The following is a 16,209-nucleotide window of genomic DNA, read 5'->3' as shown; positions in this document are numbered from 1 at the left end:
TGAGAACAACGTACGTACATACGTACCCAGGCACCATCATACCAATTTTTAAAGGATAGTTCAATCGGTTGGAGACCATGCTTCATGAAGTGGAGATCACTAATTTGAATGTCTCCTCTTCCTTTTACGTGGACATGTAAAAAAAGAAGAAGAAGGTACCCTCATACCAATTACTTCTTGTTGAAATGGCCGCAAGCAAGTTTGTACATCACAAACTAACATGCACGCACACACACGAGAATAATAATTTTATTATGAATTATTATTAAAAAAATTTATTTCCCAAAATAAGAAATTATTAAATCGGAAAATTAAACTATATATGAGATTTATGGAGAGATGTAACACATGAAAAATATCAAATATCATAAAAGAATATTATTATTTTTCATTTTGCGTTAAAAGAGTGCTACTCAGAAATTAAAGGTGAATTCTGATGGATTTTCTCGATGTAAAAATTGTCAGTCATAGGATATTTCATGTGTCGAAAGCACGTGATAAGAACGGAGTCCCCCGAGTTTCAAGGGGGTTCACAAAGTACTTGGAGATGGGTTTTGGTGTTATATATATTGATCGATCTGGGTTGGCTGTGTATTTACGCCCTTCACTTCGAGAGAAATCAATATGTCCGTATGAAAATCAATGCCTTAATTAGGACTGGGCAAAATCTGGACTGTGATCATGAATATAGCCGTTAAATTAATCATAGAAATAAAAAAGAGTAAAAAAAAAAGAAAGACTAGGAAAGTAATGAAAAAGAACGACTGGGCAAGTAGAAACGACAGGCAAAATCAACGCGACTGGGCAAGTATAGAACGACTGTGAAAAGAAAAAAAGAATATTTAATTAATATAGAAAAATATTAAGGGAAGGTATTGTGAAATATATTTAGATAGAAAAATAAAAAGTAATTTTGTTTTTTAAATTTAGGAAAATGATTGGGTGTGTGCTGCTAGCACACTAAGGAGAGAAAAGAGAGGGAGCCATGGGAGAGAGAAATAGCAGAAATTGTGAGCCTGCGGATGTGGTGGTGCTCGGTAAATAGTATTTTGGGGCTAAAAAAGGGTAATTTTTATAAAATGGTTTAGTGAGTTCTTCTTGTTGTTCTCTTCGATTATGTGTATGTCCATTTTTTCAAATCAAGTTATTATAATGCTCAAATTAGTATGTGAAGTTTAGATTAATATTTTATTTATATAATGTTGTTATATTCAATTTATTATAAAATAAAATAAAAAATTATAATAGCGTCATTGTAATATCCGAATAAAATTGAAAACTTCACAATAGCGCTATTATAATGCATGAGAACACTAGAATATTTTAATAATATTTATAATTATGTCTTCATAATGCCCGCATAAAAATATGAGTAAATGCTACAATAATTGTCATAATGTCCAAGTGACATTAAGACCTCATATACATATATATATATATATATATATATATATATATATATATATATTGTCAAAATAAATAAGGAGAATATAGCAACATGCTCAAGATAATAAAATATATAATACCTAGGATTATGTCCATGCTATAATGTGAATTATATCATGCATGCACTATTAGGATGCCATGCTCATGAGATATTTACATTTTGTAAATATGTCATTATGCTGTCAACTTTAAGACAGAGTATAGGGATATGACAGAAATTTCTTACAAATCGATTTGTAGGAAATTTTATACAACTCATATATAAGATCGGCATATGTCTCTTAGGATGTGAGAAACACATGTTGTTTTAATATCATGTACTTCTCACATTCTTTTTTTAATAGCAATAATAAAAAAAACACATGTTTCCTACATTTTTAAAAGATACATCTCATTCGTATGCTCCGGCGGTCTGATTGTTCCAAAATCAGGTTTTATTGGTTGTATTTTTGTTAATTTGAAGTTTTGGTGCAGACTATACCGGTTTATTTGCAATTCTGTGTGAATTGTGTTTTGATGTAGTGATTTTCTCCTTGCTATGTGTAGAAGCTTCAGACCATATGAATAATGTTGTGAATTTCAGTTAAATATCATATCTAGCTATGCTTTTCTCTTTTATTTGTGTGTGTGTTAAACATGCTGTTCTGAAAGCTTCCTATTGTAGGCATTGGTTTCTGTAAAAACTTTAATGAGATTATTACTGAACTTTGTTTTTTGCAATTTCCAATATCTGGGTAGGCCATGGCCGGAAAGAAAATTATAGCGATATGTCAGTCGGGTGGGGAGTTTGTGACGGATAAAGACGGGTCATTGTCTTACACTGGGGGTGAGGCATTTGCGATTGACATTAATTGATCATCAAACATGTATAGTTAAATGATTTAAAGTCGAAAATTAAAGAACGGAAATGTTTGATTTTAGTGTACCTTATCTGATATACCCGCACAGCATGTAGTCAAGACTCAAGAGTTTATCATCATGCCAAACGTCAACATAGACATGCATGATAACAATATTAATTTGTAATCTATTTTCAATTTTATATTTAAATATTTATCAAGTGGTGTACTCTTGTCCCAACTCTTAATTGTAAATTATATATCTATATATATATATATATATATATATATATATATATATATATATATATATATCAACACTATTAACACGGTTTGGCTAAGTTGGCCAAGCATTCCTTCATCAAATCTTTCAAAGATACGTACCTTGCAAATCTGCAAAATTGGAATAATAAATTAAGCATGTTTTAACCTTGACCTAGACTTGTCTTTTGGTTGGTCTCAAAGTGAAGCTGAATTGACAATTAAACTGATTAATCATGACCTTAATTATGGTCCAATCTCAAGTTGTTTTTAAGGTTGTAGCTTTTTAACGTGTTTTATTTTTGTTGCTCTTTATGCTCCATGTTGTGCACATTTTCTGGTTTAACATTCATTTTTAATTGTGAACGTTTCATCTACATCTCCGCCACTCTTTCATTAATAGCATTCTATTCTTTGCATGACAATTTGGTTTCTAGTCACATCTCATATTTATAGTCTTTAGTGATTTCGTATGTATCCTCTTTTCCATCTCAAAGAACCATATATATATTGACCATTCTCAAAAATTTGTGGGTCACTGCCTTAATTAGCATAGGGAATTCAAGTAATTATATAGTTTATTTTTCTGATATCAAGGATCATCGATGAGTTTTGTATGACCAGTTAACCATAGGATTTTATCATGCTAAGGCATGGATAAATTTCCAACATGTTAGCTGTCCCTTTTTTTTTTTTTCTTTTTTTTCTTTTTTAACAAATAGCATGTGCTATTATAAATTGTTGAAAAAGTCCAAAAGCATACATCTTGAGAATAGAGGTACAAGACCCCCCCTACACTCTAAGCCATAAGGATCTGACTTAAAAAATAAGTGCCTAGGCAGTACACAAATTTTACAACAACAAACATTTGAGCCTCTTTTTACAATAACGCACACTCTAAAAGAAAAGATGACCAATCTAGCTCCAAGCCAACAGATATCCCAGCAAAATTTGAGCAATACAAAGCAGACTGTGACATGAGAAACAAAGGAATAACACAAAACAGAAACCACAAAGCAAACAGTGTCGGGAAACGTCATCGCTGGAGCCGGCGTGTGCAGGCCACGCGCCGTCTTCAGAAGCCCTCCCAGCAGCGGATGAAGCCAAGAACCATCAAACTCCACCAAACCACAACCGAAAAACAACAGCTGTGGCCCTTACACGCGGATCTAGGGAGAGAACGCCCTGGCGCGTGCTGGCTATGCGCCGAGCAAGACAGCCCATCATGGCTGTGGCTTGATGCTTCCGGACCAGAGGAAGCCGATGACCACCATGGAAGGGCGCGTGTCTCAAGAAAACTAGCCAAAGAACGACAAATCTAGCTAAAAAAAATCACCCAAAAAGCACTGCCAGAACACCTTCATCGGAGACACCCCAAGAACGTCCATTCCCCTCAACCGACTACTTGTGAAGCTTCTGTAAGAAGAAAACCAAAAAAGAAAGTAAGACAGAAAAGGAAAGAAAAAACTCCATAGCTCAAAGGCTAGGAGGATCACCAGCCACCATCGGTAAAAGCAGGGGGAAACAAAACTCCACAGCCCTAGTGGCTGGGAGAGATCTAGTCTCCACTGGTTCACACCATGGAGGGTCAAAAAACTACCCTAGCCTTAGAAAAGCTAGAGGTAAACCATCTCCGGGAGGAGGGTGGCGTGAAGCCTCCCTCCCCCGGCACTAAATCATCTCACAAGTCTCTCTCTCTCTAGAAGAAAACAAGACCCAACACGTTAGCTGTCCCTCACCCAAATATTAAGTTAAAAAATTCGAACATCGACCACCAATATGAGAAACATACCCACTTGTCGGTTTAATTAAGGCGTGATTCCAAGAGACCAAGTCATACAATTAGACAAGGTACTTCTTGTTTAATTAATATAGTAAAGATTAAACTCTTGCCTTGACACTTGTGTCAATGTCTGCAAGCAAGATATTTTTATTTTTTCCCTTGGTTTTATTTATTATTGTTTTATTTCTTTCTTTTCTTTTCTTTTCTTTTTTTTTTTAACCTTGAAGGAGGGAATGGAGCTGGAAATCATCCTGGCTTTTGTGAATCAGTTGTAGTTGCATCCTTACTTGATCCCCTATTTGTTAGAATAGACTCTGCTCATGTTTGGAACTCATTTTCTCGCTTGTTCACTGATTCCACTTCCACAATAATATGATGTTGTTGAATGATGTTGATGACTTGGAAAGGAAACTTCAATTTTGCAGGGTGCCACCTGGGTTACAGAGATTTTGTTTCTGACAAAGAACAGAAAAGTTTCGTTCAGCTTCTTCTTTCTCTGTTAACAGGTAAAATTCTGCGTAGAAAAAGTCTGTTTTTTTTTTTTTATATATAAATTTTTAACCTCATGGCTCACCAGAAATTTCACGAGGGCTACTGCAAAACCTGCGGGTAAGTGGTTACAATGAGCAGCCAAAGATATATACCACTGGTGTTTATAGAAAAATGTTGTCTCATCTTAACAATCTCATCAACAAGGCTTCTCTTCCTCCATGGAGATTGGTAGTGATTGTTTAGTATTCTCTTCTACTTTTGAGTAATAGGAACAATAATGTTTTGTATAAACTTTGCTCTTACAATCTTTCAACCAAATACACAATAAGGGATATCTCAACATATGTTTTTGCTTATTATGACATGAAGCAGGTGATGAATCCTAGAACACCAAAAAATTACAAGTATATCTAGGAAAAAGCACATTCTGTTTTCCAGTTGGCCTTTCTCTTTGTAAACTACAGGATGAATCTCATAAGTTACAAAAAAAGATTTTGAGCTTAGAAATGTTAAAAGTGTTAGCTTATGTGGATCTTGGTTTGTGTTCGACCCGGTTCGACGTTGGAAGTGTTTACAGTTTAAATAGATTTGTTTTTTAGGCTTAGTCCATGGAGCGGAGGCTTGGGGCCTATCGGCCCAAGCCGCAGCGCATGGCCTATGTTGTATGTTAAGAATGTGCGTTGCATTTTGTGTCTATGATTCTTGTTTTATGGTTATGGTTCTTATGTATTCCATGGAGATTATTCTCATATGATTGGGTGAGGTCTTACAATTAAACAATCTCATTTAAAGAGAAAGAAAATGTTGGTCATCATGGAAATTGTCATTGCGCATTTGATACTAAATGAAATTTTTGAATAATGTTGGTCATCATGGAAATTTTCATTGCGCATTTGATACTAAATTAAATTTTTGAATAGAATTGCCTAGGTTAGGTAAGGAGGACGCACTAGAAGACTTTGATGTTGAAGAAAATTAATTTATTATAGTGGAAAGACTTTGATGTTTTATGGCTCTAAGTGTGAATTAAATGAAAACATGATGATAAACATATATAACATTTGACCAACTGCTTGAAATACCCTAACTTCTTATACGGATATCAAGATGGATAAGAGCTGGATGCTAGAAACTAGACGATTGTCTGGACGATATAAAAAATCTGTTGCTGATTTCATGAGAATGACAGTTTGTTGCTTGGATGGACGTGTTATGACGAGGTGTCCATGCCATATTTGTGCAAATCGATATTATGATCGTATAAACGTGGTGGAGAATCACTTGTATCAAAATGGAATTGATTTGAGTTACACTTGTATAAACATGATCTGTTTACTACAAATAATATGCATGTTGAGCATACTCCAAACAATGCAAGTGTCGAGGACCTTGATGAGATTGAAGACTTGTTAAATGATGTTTGTAGAGGGACATTTCCGGTTCCTAATATAGGCGATTCCTCTACTACTCTGGAATGGAGAAAAATGGTTCTTTTGTGAACCCACATTGTGAGACTTTATACGGAAGTAAATGAAATGTTTATTTGATAATCATGATTTCACATAATGTATTTATATAATTAGCTTACTTGCATGAATTATTTAATTAAAGTTTATATTGATTATGTATAATCAAATGATGAAGAAATTAGCCGAAGAAGGCACTAATAGCATGGAGGAGGCTTCCATAATGACACAAGTACTAGGGGGCCACGATTTGGCCACGTTAAAGGCATGGGGTATGGTGTTATACCTACCTCATCCTCATCTCGATTGCGTGACGCAATCCATGTGAACAACCATGAAGAGTATCACTAAAGAATGGAGGTGATGAAGGAGAAGATAAATATGCTAACGACCCTTCTGATGTTAAAGAATATTTACAATATAATTTATTTTTAAACATTCACAAATTGTTATAATGGACATGATTATGATATGAAATTCTCTTCTTCCTAGGCCTGGACAGAGAGTGGAAGGTGATTCAAAGTTAGGACAACTTCTCTTGACATGGTTAAACTGAGTTGTTGCAATGGAAAAGATTAGGGATGAGAGACTTGAGTTTGTGATAAAAAAAAAAAAAAAAAAAAATGAAAATCAAAACAAAACAAAACTCATCAACACCTTTTGTAGTAGTTTGTCTTTTGTTTGTTTTTGTATGTCTTTCCTCCTACTATTAAGCTCATGTAGTTGTAACTTTTTTGTATTTTATTTAATTATGAAGCTTTGTGTATTTGTTAGCCTCTAGTGTTCAATTTAGTTTTGAATATTCACTTGCCCCCCTTGCCACATATTATATGGTATAACAGTTTAGGAAGCAAGGGCGGTATTTATGCATGCACAACAATTTATTAATTGCTTCCATCGACCCCTAAAATGGCTACCTGTCCCGTACTAGGCGGTTATCGGTTTTTTTTCAATCACTTACAAAAGCGCTTATTATGCAGTTAATAATTGACCGCTTGTACACCCCTACCCCCTTCAACTAACAACAACATTTTATGAAACCCCACAAACTAATAGTCATTTTTTGATAAAAGCACCAACCAAAATTATGACACGTGTCACCAACACTAAAAAATTTATATTAATATAATATATAAAATATATCAATTACAAATTAAAATTTATTTTCTTAAAAAAAAATGGAAAAAGGGGTGGTCAAGCCACCTTCTTTAGGCCAAATGGGGAGTGGTCGAACCACCCCATATATGCTCAGAGGGGAGGCAGAAAGGGAGTGCTTCAGCCATACCAATTTGGCCAAAAAGAGGTGGCTTGACTCCTATCTTCTACTTTTTATTTTGTTTATATATATATATATATATATATATATATATATATATATATATAGGCTTTGTTTGTTTTGGCATAAATTTTTTTTATAAAAAAACATTTTTTCTATTTTTTGGTGTTTACTGTTTAGTATGATCGAAAATCATGGTCAAACCGAAAAAAAATCGGTTGAGTATGAAAATTTTCTTTAATTTCAATAAAATGATTTTCATTTTTTAAAACCGCAAACCATTTTTTGAGTTTAAACTTTTTCTTCTAGTATGCACTCTCTCTCGCATATCATTCTCTATTACCGCTGGCCGTCACCAGAGTTTGCTGGAATCCATATTCGATCAATGGAGTTCGCTGTCTAACGCCGACTTCTAGAGTTTGTCGGAATCTGTTGCCAGTCGCCGCTGCCAATGGCTGTCGAAAACTACTGTGGTGTTTCCTGGAAGTTGTCGATGGATTCTATTAGAAGAGACCGACTGAGAAGAGGAACTAGGAGGGAGTTCTTAGGAAGAAGTTTATGGGCTAGACAATATTTGGGACATAAATTAGCTAGAAACATTTTTTTTGTTTTTTTTTTGTTTTTTGTGAGGAAGAAGTTTAACACCATAGGCGTTTTTCATATCAACGAAAAAAGATATAGACTCCCAACCTTTTTCTTTTTTTTTTCCAACCAAAATTCCATTCTACAAGTATCATTGATCACCATGTTGAAGCACAACTCAATTCAAAGCAAAGTTCTACAGTGAAGATTGTTAAAGTTCCAATTCACAGCGTTAATAACAAAGATCTCAATGAAGACAATGAATAGTTACATAGGAGATGAATAGTTGTAACCTCTCATTATTGATGTAGAAGTTGTAAGGTTGTCTAGTGGTTATAAATACCAATATATGGATTCCTCAATTGATAGGGAGAAACATTTTGAATTCACATTTCTTACATGGTATCAAAGCTTACTATTGTCATTTCTTTTTTAAGCTCCTCTGTAAGGCTCTCTCAATGGCTTTCTCTTCATCCTTTACAACTTCTTTTTCGTCAACCACTACAGAGAACACACAGTCCAATTCTTTGATGACTGTTTTTGATCCCGTCACTACTTATACCAAACTTAACCAGGACAATTTCCTGGTTTGGCAATTTCTCGCCTGTTTGAAGCATTTTAATTTTACGTTCAAATTGATGTTCAATATTGGCCTGAAATTGTAAGAAAATTGAATACACATCGGACTTAGAGACAATGGGAAAAACCCAACAAAATTTACTAAAATTATCAAGAAAAGACACATGGTAACAAAAACAATTTGAAGAAAGAACAGGGGCAGGACCCCAAACATCATTGAACATTAAGTCCAAAGGATAAAAGGGAACATAAGTAGAAGAATTAAAGGAAAGACTATGGCTCTTTGCTGCTTGGCACGAAGAGCAAACACTCGAAGCTTTATTAGAGTGAAAAGGAAGACCAAATTTAGAAAGGACCCGACAAACCACTTGAAAAGCTAGATGACCAAACTGATGAAGGCTAGTTCGCTCACCAAAAAAAGCTTGAGGAGAAGTTGATGAGGAGACCGACCCAGGCATAGGATAGAGACCGTTCTTAGTCGGACTAGTGAGGAGGATAGACCCCGTTGCTAGATCCTTCACATAAAAACAAGTAGGGTGAAAATCTATAGAAACACAATTATCTCTAGCAAATTGATTAACAGAAACAAGATTTTTTTGAATTTTAGGGACATGAAGAATATGAGGAAGACGGAAATTACGAAGAGCAGAAGGAAAATGAGAGGAACCAATGTGGTGAATGGGCAAACCTTGGCTTGATCCAACTTGAACCTTGTCTGGCCCAATGTATTCCTCAACACTTAAAGTCAAATTCGCAAGGTCAGAAGTAATATGGGTATTGGTACCCATATCTTGATACCAAGCTGGGTCAACATCATGTTGCGGAGCTGCCAAATAAACTTGAGTAGGGGGAGAGGAAGGGCCCTGAAAAGAGATGTCAAACCAACAGTAACATTGTACGACGGATATGTCCAGGTTTCTAACAGAGTTGGCACACGAGACCGTTGTGTCCAAAATTAGGGCCTGATCCAAGAAGACCACGACCACTTCCACTACGCCTCTTGTGTCTACTTGGTTTATCAATATCCGTACCAAACTCAACGTTCGTCCCTTACCGTTGAGTTTGAGGGGGCGTGTTGAAGCACAACTCCATTCAAAGCAGAGTTCTATAGTGAAGACTGTTAAAGTTCTAACTCATAGTGTTAATGACGAAGATCCCAATGAATACAATGAAGAAATCATTCATAGAATTTGTAAAGTTGAAGATAATAATTAGATAGTTGAAAAGATCTCACCTCTCATTAATTCATATATTAGAATATGTATAGTTAGATAGGAGACGAATAGTTGTAACCTTTCATTAATTTATATGTTAAAATATGTATAGTTAGATAGGAGATAAATAGTTGTAACCTCTCATTATTGATGTTGAAGTTGTAAGGTTGTATACTGGTTATAAATACCAATATATGGATCCTTCAATTGATAGCTAGAGATAAATATTTTGAATTTACATTTCTTACACGCCATGATTAAAATAAAATGTCCTAATTTTTCCCTTTTGCTAAAGCTTGAACAATAATAATACTATATCTTATCTCAAAGGAAAAAAAAAAAAAAAAAAAAAAAAAAAAAAAAAAAAAAAAAAAAAAAAGAAGAAGAAGAAGAAGAAGAAGAAAGGTAACAACATGGGAGGGAGATAAGTAAGATTCAATGACAAAAATATCAACAAGTAAATTGTAATGTCTTTTCAAACTTTTAATTGTGGCAATGTCTTCTTCTTCTTCTTTTTTTTTTTTTTTTTTTTTTTTTTTTTTTTTTTTTTTTTTTTCTTTTTTGTGCCAAAAAAAATGTTAAAAATACAATTGATACAAAATTTAGAAAAATAAATAAAATTAAATAGAGTAATGATTAGGTGCACAATAATATTGGAGTTAACATCAAATGGCTTACTGATGAATAAAGGGAGACGTCAAAAACACGCACATGCAAGTACGTCCCCCCCCCCCCCCCCCCCAAAAAAAAAAAAAGGTTACCCCATTGCCGTGGTGCTGGGGAAATTTTGACCAAGTCAAGCATAAGTCTCGTGGCCATTTGACCCATATATTCTACAAAGATCTCCATGTCCGCTTATTTGATATCTGGATGGTTGTAATTCAGATAGTAAATATAAAAAAGCATTATATATTTAATTGTTTTGGCAAGTGTATGAATTGTTCGAAACTTGTTTAGACAGGTGAATTTTATAAAAATTCTTACACATTTGCTTAACAATCCGTGTTAGAGTATATCAGGAGTTTAAAAATTCAAGCTACAGTTGAATACTATACATCATAATTGAATATTATGACTTAATTACATTTCACAGTTGAAGACTATGACGTAATTACAGTTGTGGTTGAATTTTATTTGTATTATCTAATTCCCCTATAAATAACATCACTCAAAGTCAAAGAAATAAGAGCAACATGTAGCCTTTTGAGTTTTATCATGTGGACGTAGGTTATAGATTGATCTACGTAATTTTTTGTATCTATTTTTTTATTATTCTGCGTTATATTATCTTTAATGTTCGATACTATGGATTTCAAATTTTTTTTTTTCCTCCCTTTGTTCTCTTGCCGGCTTTGGTGTTTTACGGTGAAATCCGACCGTCTTTTGGTGTTTTGCGATGAGATTCAACCGTCCCTTAGTATTTGCAGCGAAATCCAACCGTTCCTTGGTGTTTCGTGGTGAAATCTGACCACCCTTTGCGGGGAAATCCAACCACGTACCCTTAATTGGTTTATAGCGAGATTCAACTGTTCATTGCAGTATTTTGACGTAGGTCATAAACCGAACCACGTAATTCTTTGTGTCTATTTATTTATTATTCCGCATTATATTATCTTTCAATCCGGACAATAAAATTGTTAAAAATCTATATCCGCTCTACATATTGCATGAGCAATACTATAGATCATCTTTTTATTTCATTTTTATCATCACAAAGTTTATATATGTGGCTTTTAAAATTATCATTGTATCAAAATTCAATAGTGATCCACCTTAAATTTAATAGTGACTTTAAAAGCATGAATTACTATTAGATTTTGATCCAATAATAATTTTAAAAGTAAACTTTTAAAAAATAAAAATAAAAAGATAATTCCTAACCTAATTCCTTTTGATATACCCATTACTACTGGTAGGTTTAGGTCGACTTCCATGGATTTGCGTTGATCGGGACTCACGACAACAATGGGCCTTCAAGGGACCCAACTCCAAGACTTCGTGTTATGGAAAATGTTATTTAAGCGGTTCCAGAAATATAAATATAATTAAATTTTGTGTGGGGAAAGAAAAAGGTTTACGCGTAGCAGACCGGTAACAGTCGTTTGTTAAGAATTTTGGTTTGAGTCATCTGAATGTTATTGAATATTTACTGAACGTACGGTTGACTCACGAGTCAGCGGACTAATCGCGTTAATCCACCCAACACACCCAGATTAATAGACTAGGATGGGAGTCTCGTTCTACGGAAAGCATTCAACTTGCCTTTAACATTATTGGTTCAAAGAAAGTGGCTTTTATTTTGAAAAAGTCGCTTTATTTATAAACAAGTGGAAATTAAAGCGATGCATTAAGATGAAGTGATCACCATCATCTGCGATCGATGCTGCCTGACTGGATGATGATCGATGACCTGTGCTCGATCCGAAGATATGCATTGGATATAAATTGAGTTATAATTAATTTATATAACCTTCAACTACTCACGCTCAAAGTGATGCACGTATAATGATTACAAAACAATGCAAAATCATAAACCTCCCTTCCTCGATCTCATCATAACTAAGTTGGAGTACGTGGATGAATGAGAGTAGTGATGCATACATATGTACACAAAAGCATGCTGCCTTTTATGAATTGGCTTGTTGACTTGGGGAGACTCCCCAGCAACAACTGCACGTTTGGAGTCTTGCCTCCAAAGGCCTATAAATAGACGTATCCCAAACGACCTACAATAACAAGTTAACAACACAATATTTCTACTTTCAATTTCTTCACCATTTTCTCCCCTTCAATCATAATCACAAATTAACCCACACCATGAAGGTATACAAATGGCTTTGTTTTTAACTTAATATTAGTAAATCAAAAAGAAGAAATCCTTTTCTAATTGATATTCTTTCTGCAGCAAACTGTGGTGCTCAGGGTGTCCATGGATGGGCAGAAGTCTTTTTTCTGTATTATACCTGGACAGGAGGCCCGCACCAAAGCCATGAAGATTGCAGTTAGCGTTCCAGGTATAACAATATATATATATATAGTTTTTATTAATGAGATCGATCGAAATGATAAAAATTATATATATATTCCATTTGCAGGGGTGGAAGCAGCAAGTTTGAAAGGGAACGACAAGGACCAGATAGAGGTGAAAGGGGAAGGGATTGACACCGTCAAACTTACGACGTTGATCCGGAAGAAAGTGGGGCATGCAGATATAGTAAGCGTGGAGGAAGAGAAGAAAGAAGAGAAAAAGGATGAGAAAAAGGATGAGGCGGCAGTGCAACTGGTGTGGAGTGGTGCGCCTTCCTACCCAATCTATCACGAGATCAACCAGGAGTATCCTTTTTGCTCCATCCAGTAACTATTTATTTATCAATATATATATATATATATATAGCTTGTCGGTCATCACTTTCTTACCAATATATATATCGTTTCTCTTCTCTGTTTCTCACGTACGTGTTATATATATGGATTTTCAATTAATTTTGCTGCAAATTAAACTTGAGAACAACGTTCAATTCATACGTACCCTGCAGGTACCAATCACTTGTTGAAATGGTTGCAAGCAAGTTTGTACGTCACAAACCAGTGCATGCGTGGAACACGCACGAGAATAACAATTTAATTATAAATTATTATTAAATAATTTTATTTCCCAAGATAAGAAATTATTAAATCGGAAAAGCACTATGTATGAGGTTTATGGAGATCGAGATGTAACACATGAGAAAAATCAAATATCATAAAAGAATATATTATCATTTTCCATTTTGCTTTAAAAGAGTGCGAATCAAAAATTAAAGGTCAATTCATATGAATTTTTCGATGTAAAAATTGCTATAGGATATTTCATGTGTCGAAAGCACGTGATAAATATTTGGAGGAAATCGAGTCCGTTTGGAGTCCAATTAAATAAAATATGGAAATTGAAATGGAATTATACATCGGGACATCAAAGTTTAGGTCAAATTGACTTAGACTGCTTCGTGCCATGCGTCAAAACGTTCATCTCATAGAGATGTACATTCTCATAAAATTTCCTGATCGACGATCGAAGGCTGAGAATGAATCAATAAAATTGGAGTGTTAACAATAGTAAAATATAATAAAATATAACCATATGTTAAAAAAAAAAAAAAAAAAAAATGGCCTGCTTTGGGGCCACGTGCAGCAGGAGCCACCTTATGGGTACGACAACCGGCCAGCAAGTGTTGCATCATGCAGCTTATATAAGAAAGGAAAATAAAGGACTATCAGCAAATATCTTAAAGTCTATTCCATCCCTTAAATATAAGAAAAATTTGAAAGAAATCACAAAAAGCCTCTTAATTGCAACGGACACTCTATAGTTTTCTTAAAGGGTTAAATACATTTCAGCCGATCAAACTATCACTCTTTCTCCAGATGGCTCCCCGAACTACCAATGCTTGGATTCTGACCCCTCAAATTACCACTTTCTGATTTTTTGGCCTCATCCGTCCATTTATGCCGTCAATGCCAACAAAAACTGGGTCACGTGCATGGCACATGACCCTTTTAGCCCAAAAATATGAAAATACCCCTCCCTCTACACTCTGTAATTCTCACGGTGCCCTTCGAAATAATGCAAGAAATTATTGAAATAAATAGCCAACTTAAAAATAGTTATTACAAGAATGTCATTCGGTAATAATCTATGCGATTTGGTTTTTTACTTTGGGTATTTTCTACTGTGCCGAAGATCGTGGTTTTTTACATTGGCTATTTTCTAGGGTTATCGAACAGATTGTGCCGACGAGGAGGTTGAAGACGGGATTGTGATTGTGCCTAACGATTGTGCCGGCCGATTGTGCCTAACGATTATGCCGGCCGATTGTGCCTAACGAACCAACTGTGCCGACTAATTTGTGGAGAACGAACCGACGCGAGGGTGCCATTTTTTGGCCGGTTTCTGGGTGGCTTTCTTGCTGGTGTTTTGCTGACTGAAGATGAGAGGTTGCCTTCCTGGGTTTTTTTGCCGATTGAAGTTTGGGTGGGTGCCAAGTGTGTCGACTATGCCAAAGGAGGGACTGGGGTGCCGAGTTATTTCCAAGCTACTGCTGAGTGATTTCCAAGCTCCTCTTTCATCGGGTTGCTCTGCCTTACCAAAGCCACTAGCATTGTGAGTTTTTTAGGCTGCCCAAACCCATGACAGTATTTATATTGCCTTTTATTTTGCCATATTGTTTGTTTATTGGGTGTATTTTCAATACCGACATGTTCATGTGGGTGGGATTGTGTTGTATGCGTGTTTGTTCAATTGGTTTGGTTGTAATAATGATCCACTGATAATGCAGACATAGTTGACAATTGTTTTAGTAGATTGCGGATAGCTATGTTCATCGTGAGTCACAATGACCCCAATTGTTTAGTGGTCCCTTTCTGCATATATTTAAATCACCTACTTTTAGCTAAATAATTTCATATCTATGGTTGTTTTAGGGTACCTCTTCCCCTCCATAATATTAACACTGTTAATTAGGTATTTTAATAATATTGTCTCTGTTGAGATCCTTAACTTAATGAGACCACCTTTCCTCCAACTTGTGTTTACTAACCAATGAAAGCATGCCAAGTGAGGACCTTAGACTAAGAGAATTAGACTCAACTGTCCTGAAACAAAGAAACTTGTCAGATTCATATGGAAAATAGTATTTTCCAGTATACAATAGATTGGTAGGCTGTGATTTGTTGATAAAACTGAGGGATAGTACCAAAATCAATTTACCATAGAGTAATCATTAACACCATAAAACTTTACCATAGAATAATACACTATACCACAAGCAATTCCTTAATTTCACCACCATAGAGTAATACACTGTATCAAAATCAACATCGTTTTAAAATTTTAAATGACCGTTGAATAAAATAAAATAAAATCTTGATTGTTTTACAACATGCTTTAGTTTAGGATTTATTCTTTTTCTAGTTGAGTCACTTTGACCTACATATACAATATACTTATTGCTTTATTTTATTCTCTTTTGTTGTGTAGATGGCTAGACGAGAGTTTGTGTTTAAGGTACATTATGGAGGGCATATTGATAGGAGGTTCATGAATACGTATGTTGGTGGAGATATTGATGTGTACAGAGAGGCCATTAAGCATTATAGGTTGTCATTTTCAGTTGTTGAAGGTATTGCAAAAACTTATGGGTACAAATCCGGGGACTTAATTTACTACATACTGCCAGGTTGTACACTACAAGATGGCTTGAAATTAATTACATCAAACTTTGATGTACAAGAA

The 16,209-nt window shown here is 34.9% G+C and overlaps 1 protein-coding gene across 1 annotated transcript; it reads left to right on the top strand.

Annotated features, from left to right (window-relative positions):
• The first annotated feature begins 12,685 nt into the window (after positions 1 to 12,685).
• LOC133861682 (heavy metal-associated isoprenylated plant protein 46) lies at positions 12,686 to 13,384 on the top strand. Its single transcript, XM_062297475.1, has 3 exons — positions 12,686 to 12,761; positions 12,844 to 12,952; positions 13,034 to 13,384. The coding sequence occupies exons 1-3, from the start codon at positions 12,756 to 12,758 to the stop codon at positions 13,294 to 13,296; spliced, it is 378 nt and encodes a 125-aa protein (XP_062153459.1). The 5' UTR covers positions 12,686 to 12,755; the 3' UTR covers positions 13,297 to 13,384.
• The last annotated feature ends 2,825 nt before the right edge of the window (positions 13,385 to 16,209 follow it).

This window comes from Alnus glutinosa, chromosome 2 (genome assembly GCF_958979055.1).
Source record: "Alnus glutinosa chromosome 2, dhAlnGlut1.1, whole genome shotgun sequence".
Classification (NCBI taxonomy): domain Eukaryota; kingdom Viridiplantae; phylum Streptophyta; class Magnoliopsida; order Fagales; family Betulaceae; genus Alnus; species Alnus glutinosa.
This window is presented reverse-complemented; position numbering and strand designations above follow the sequence as displayed.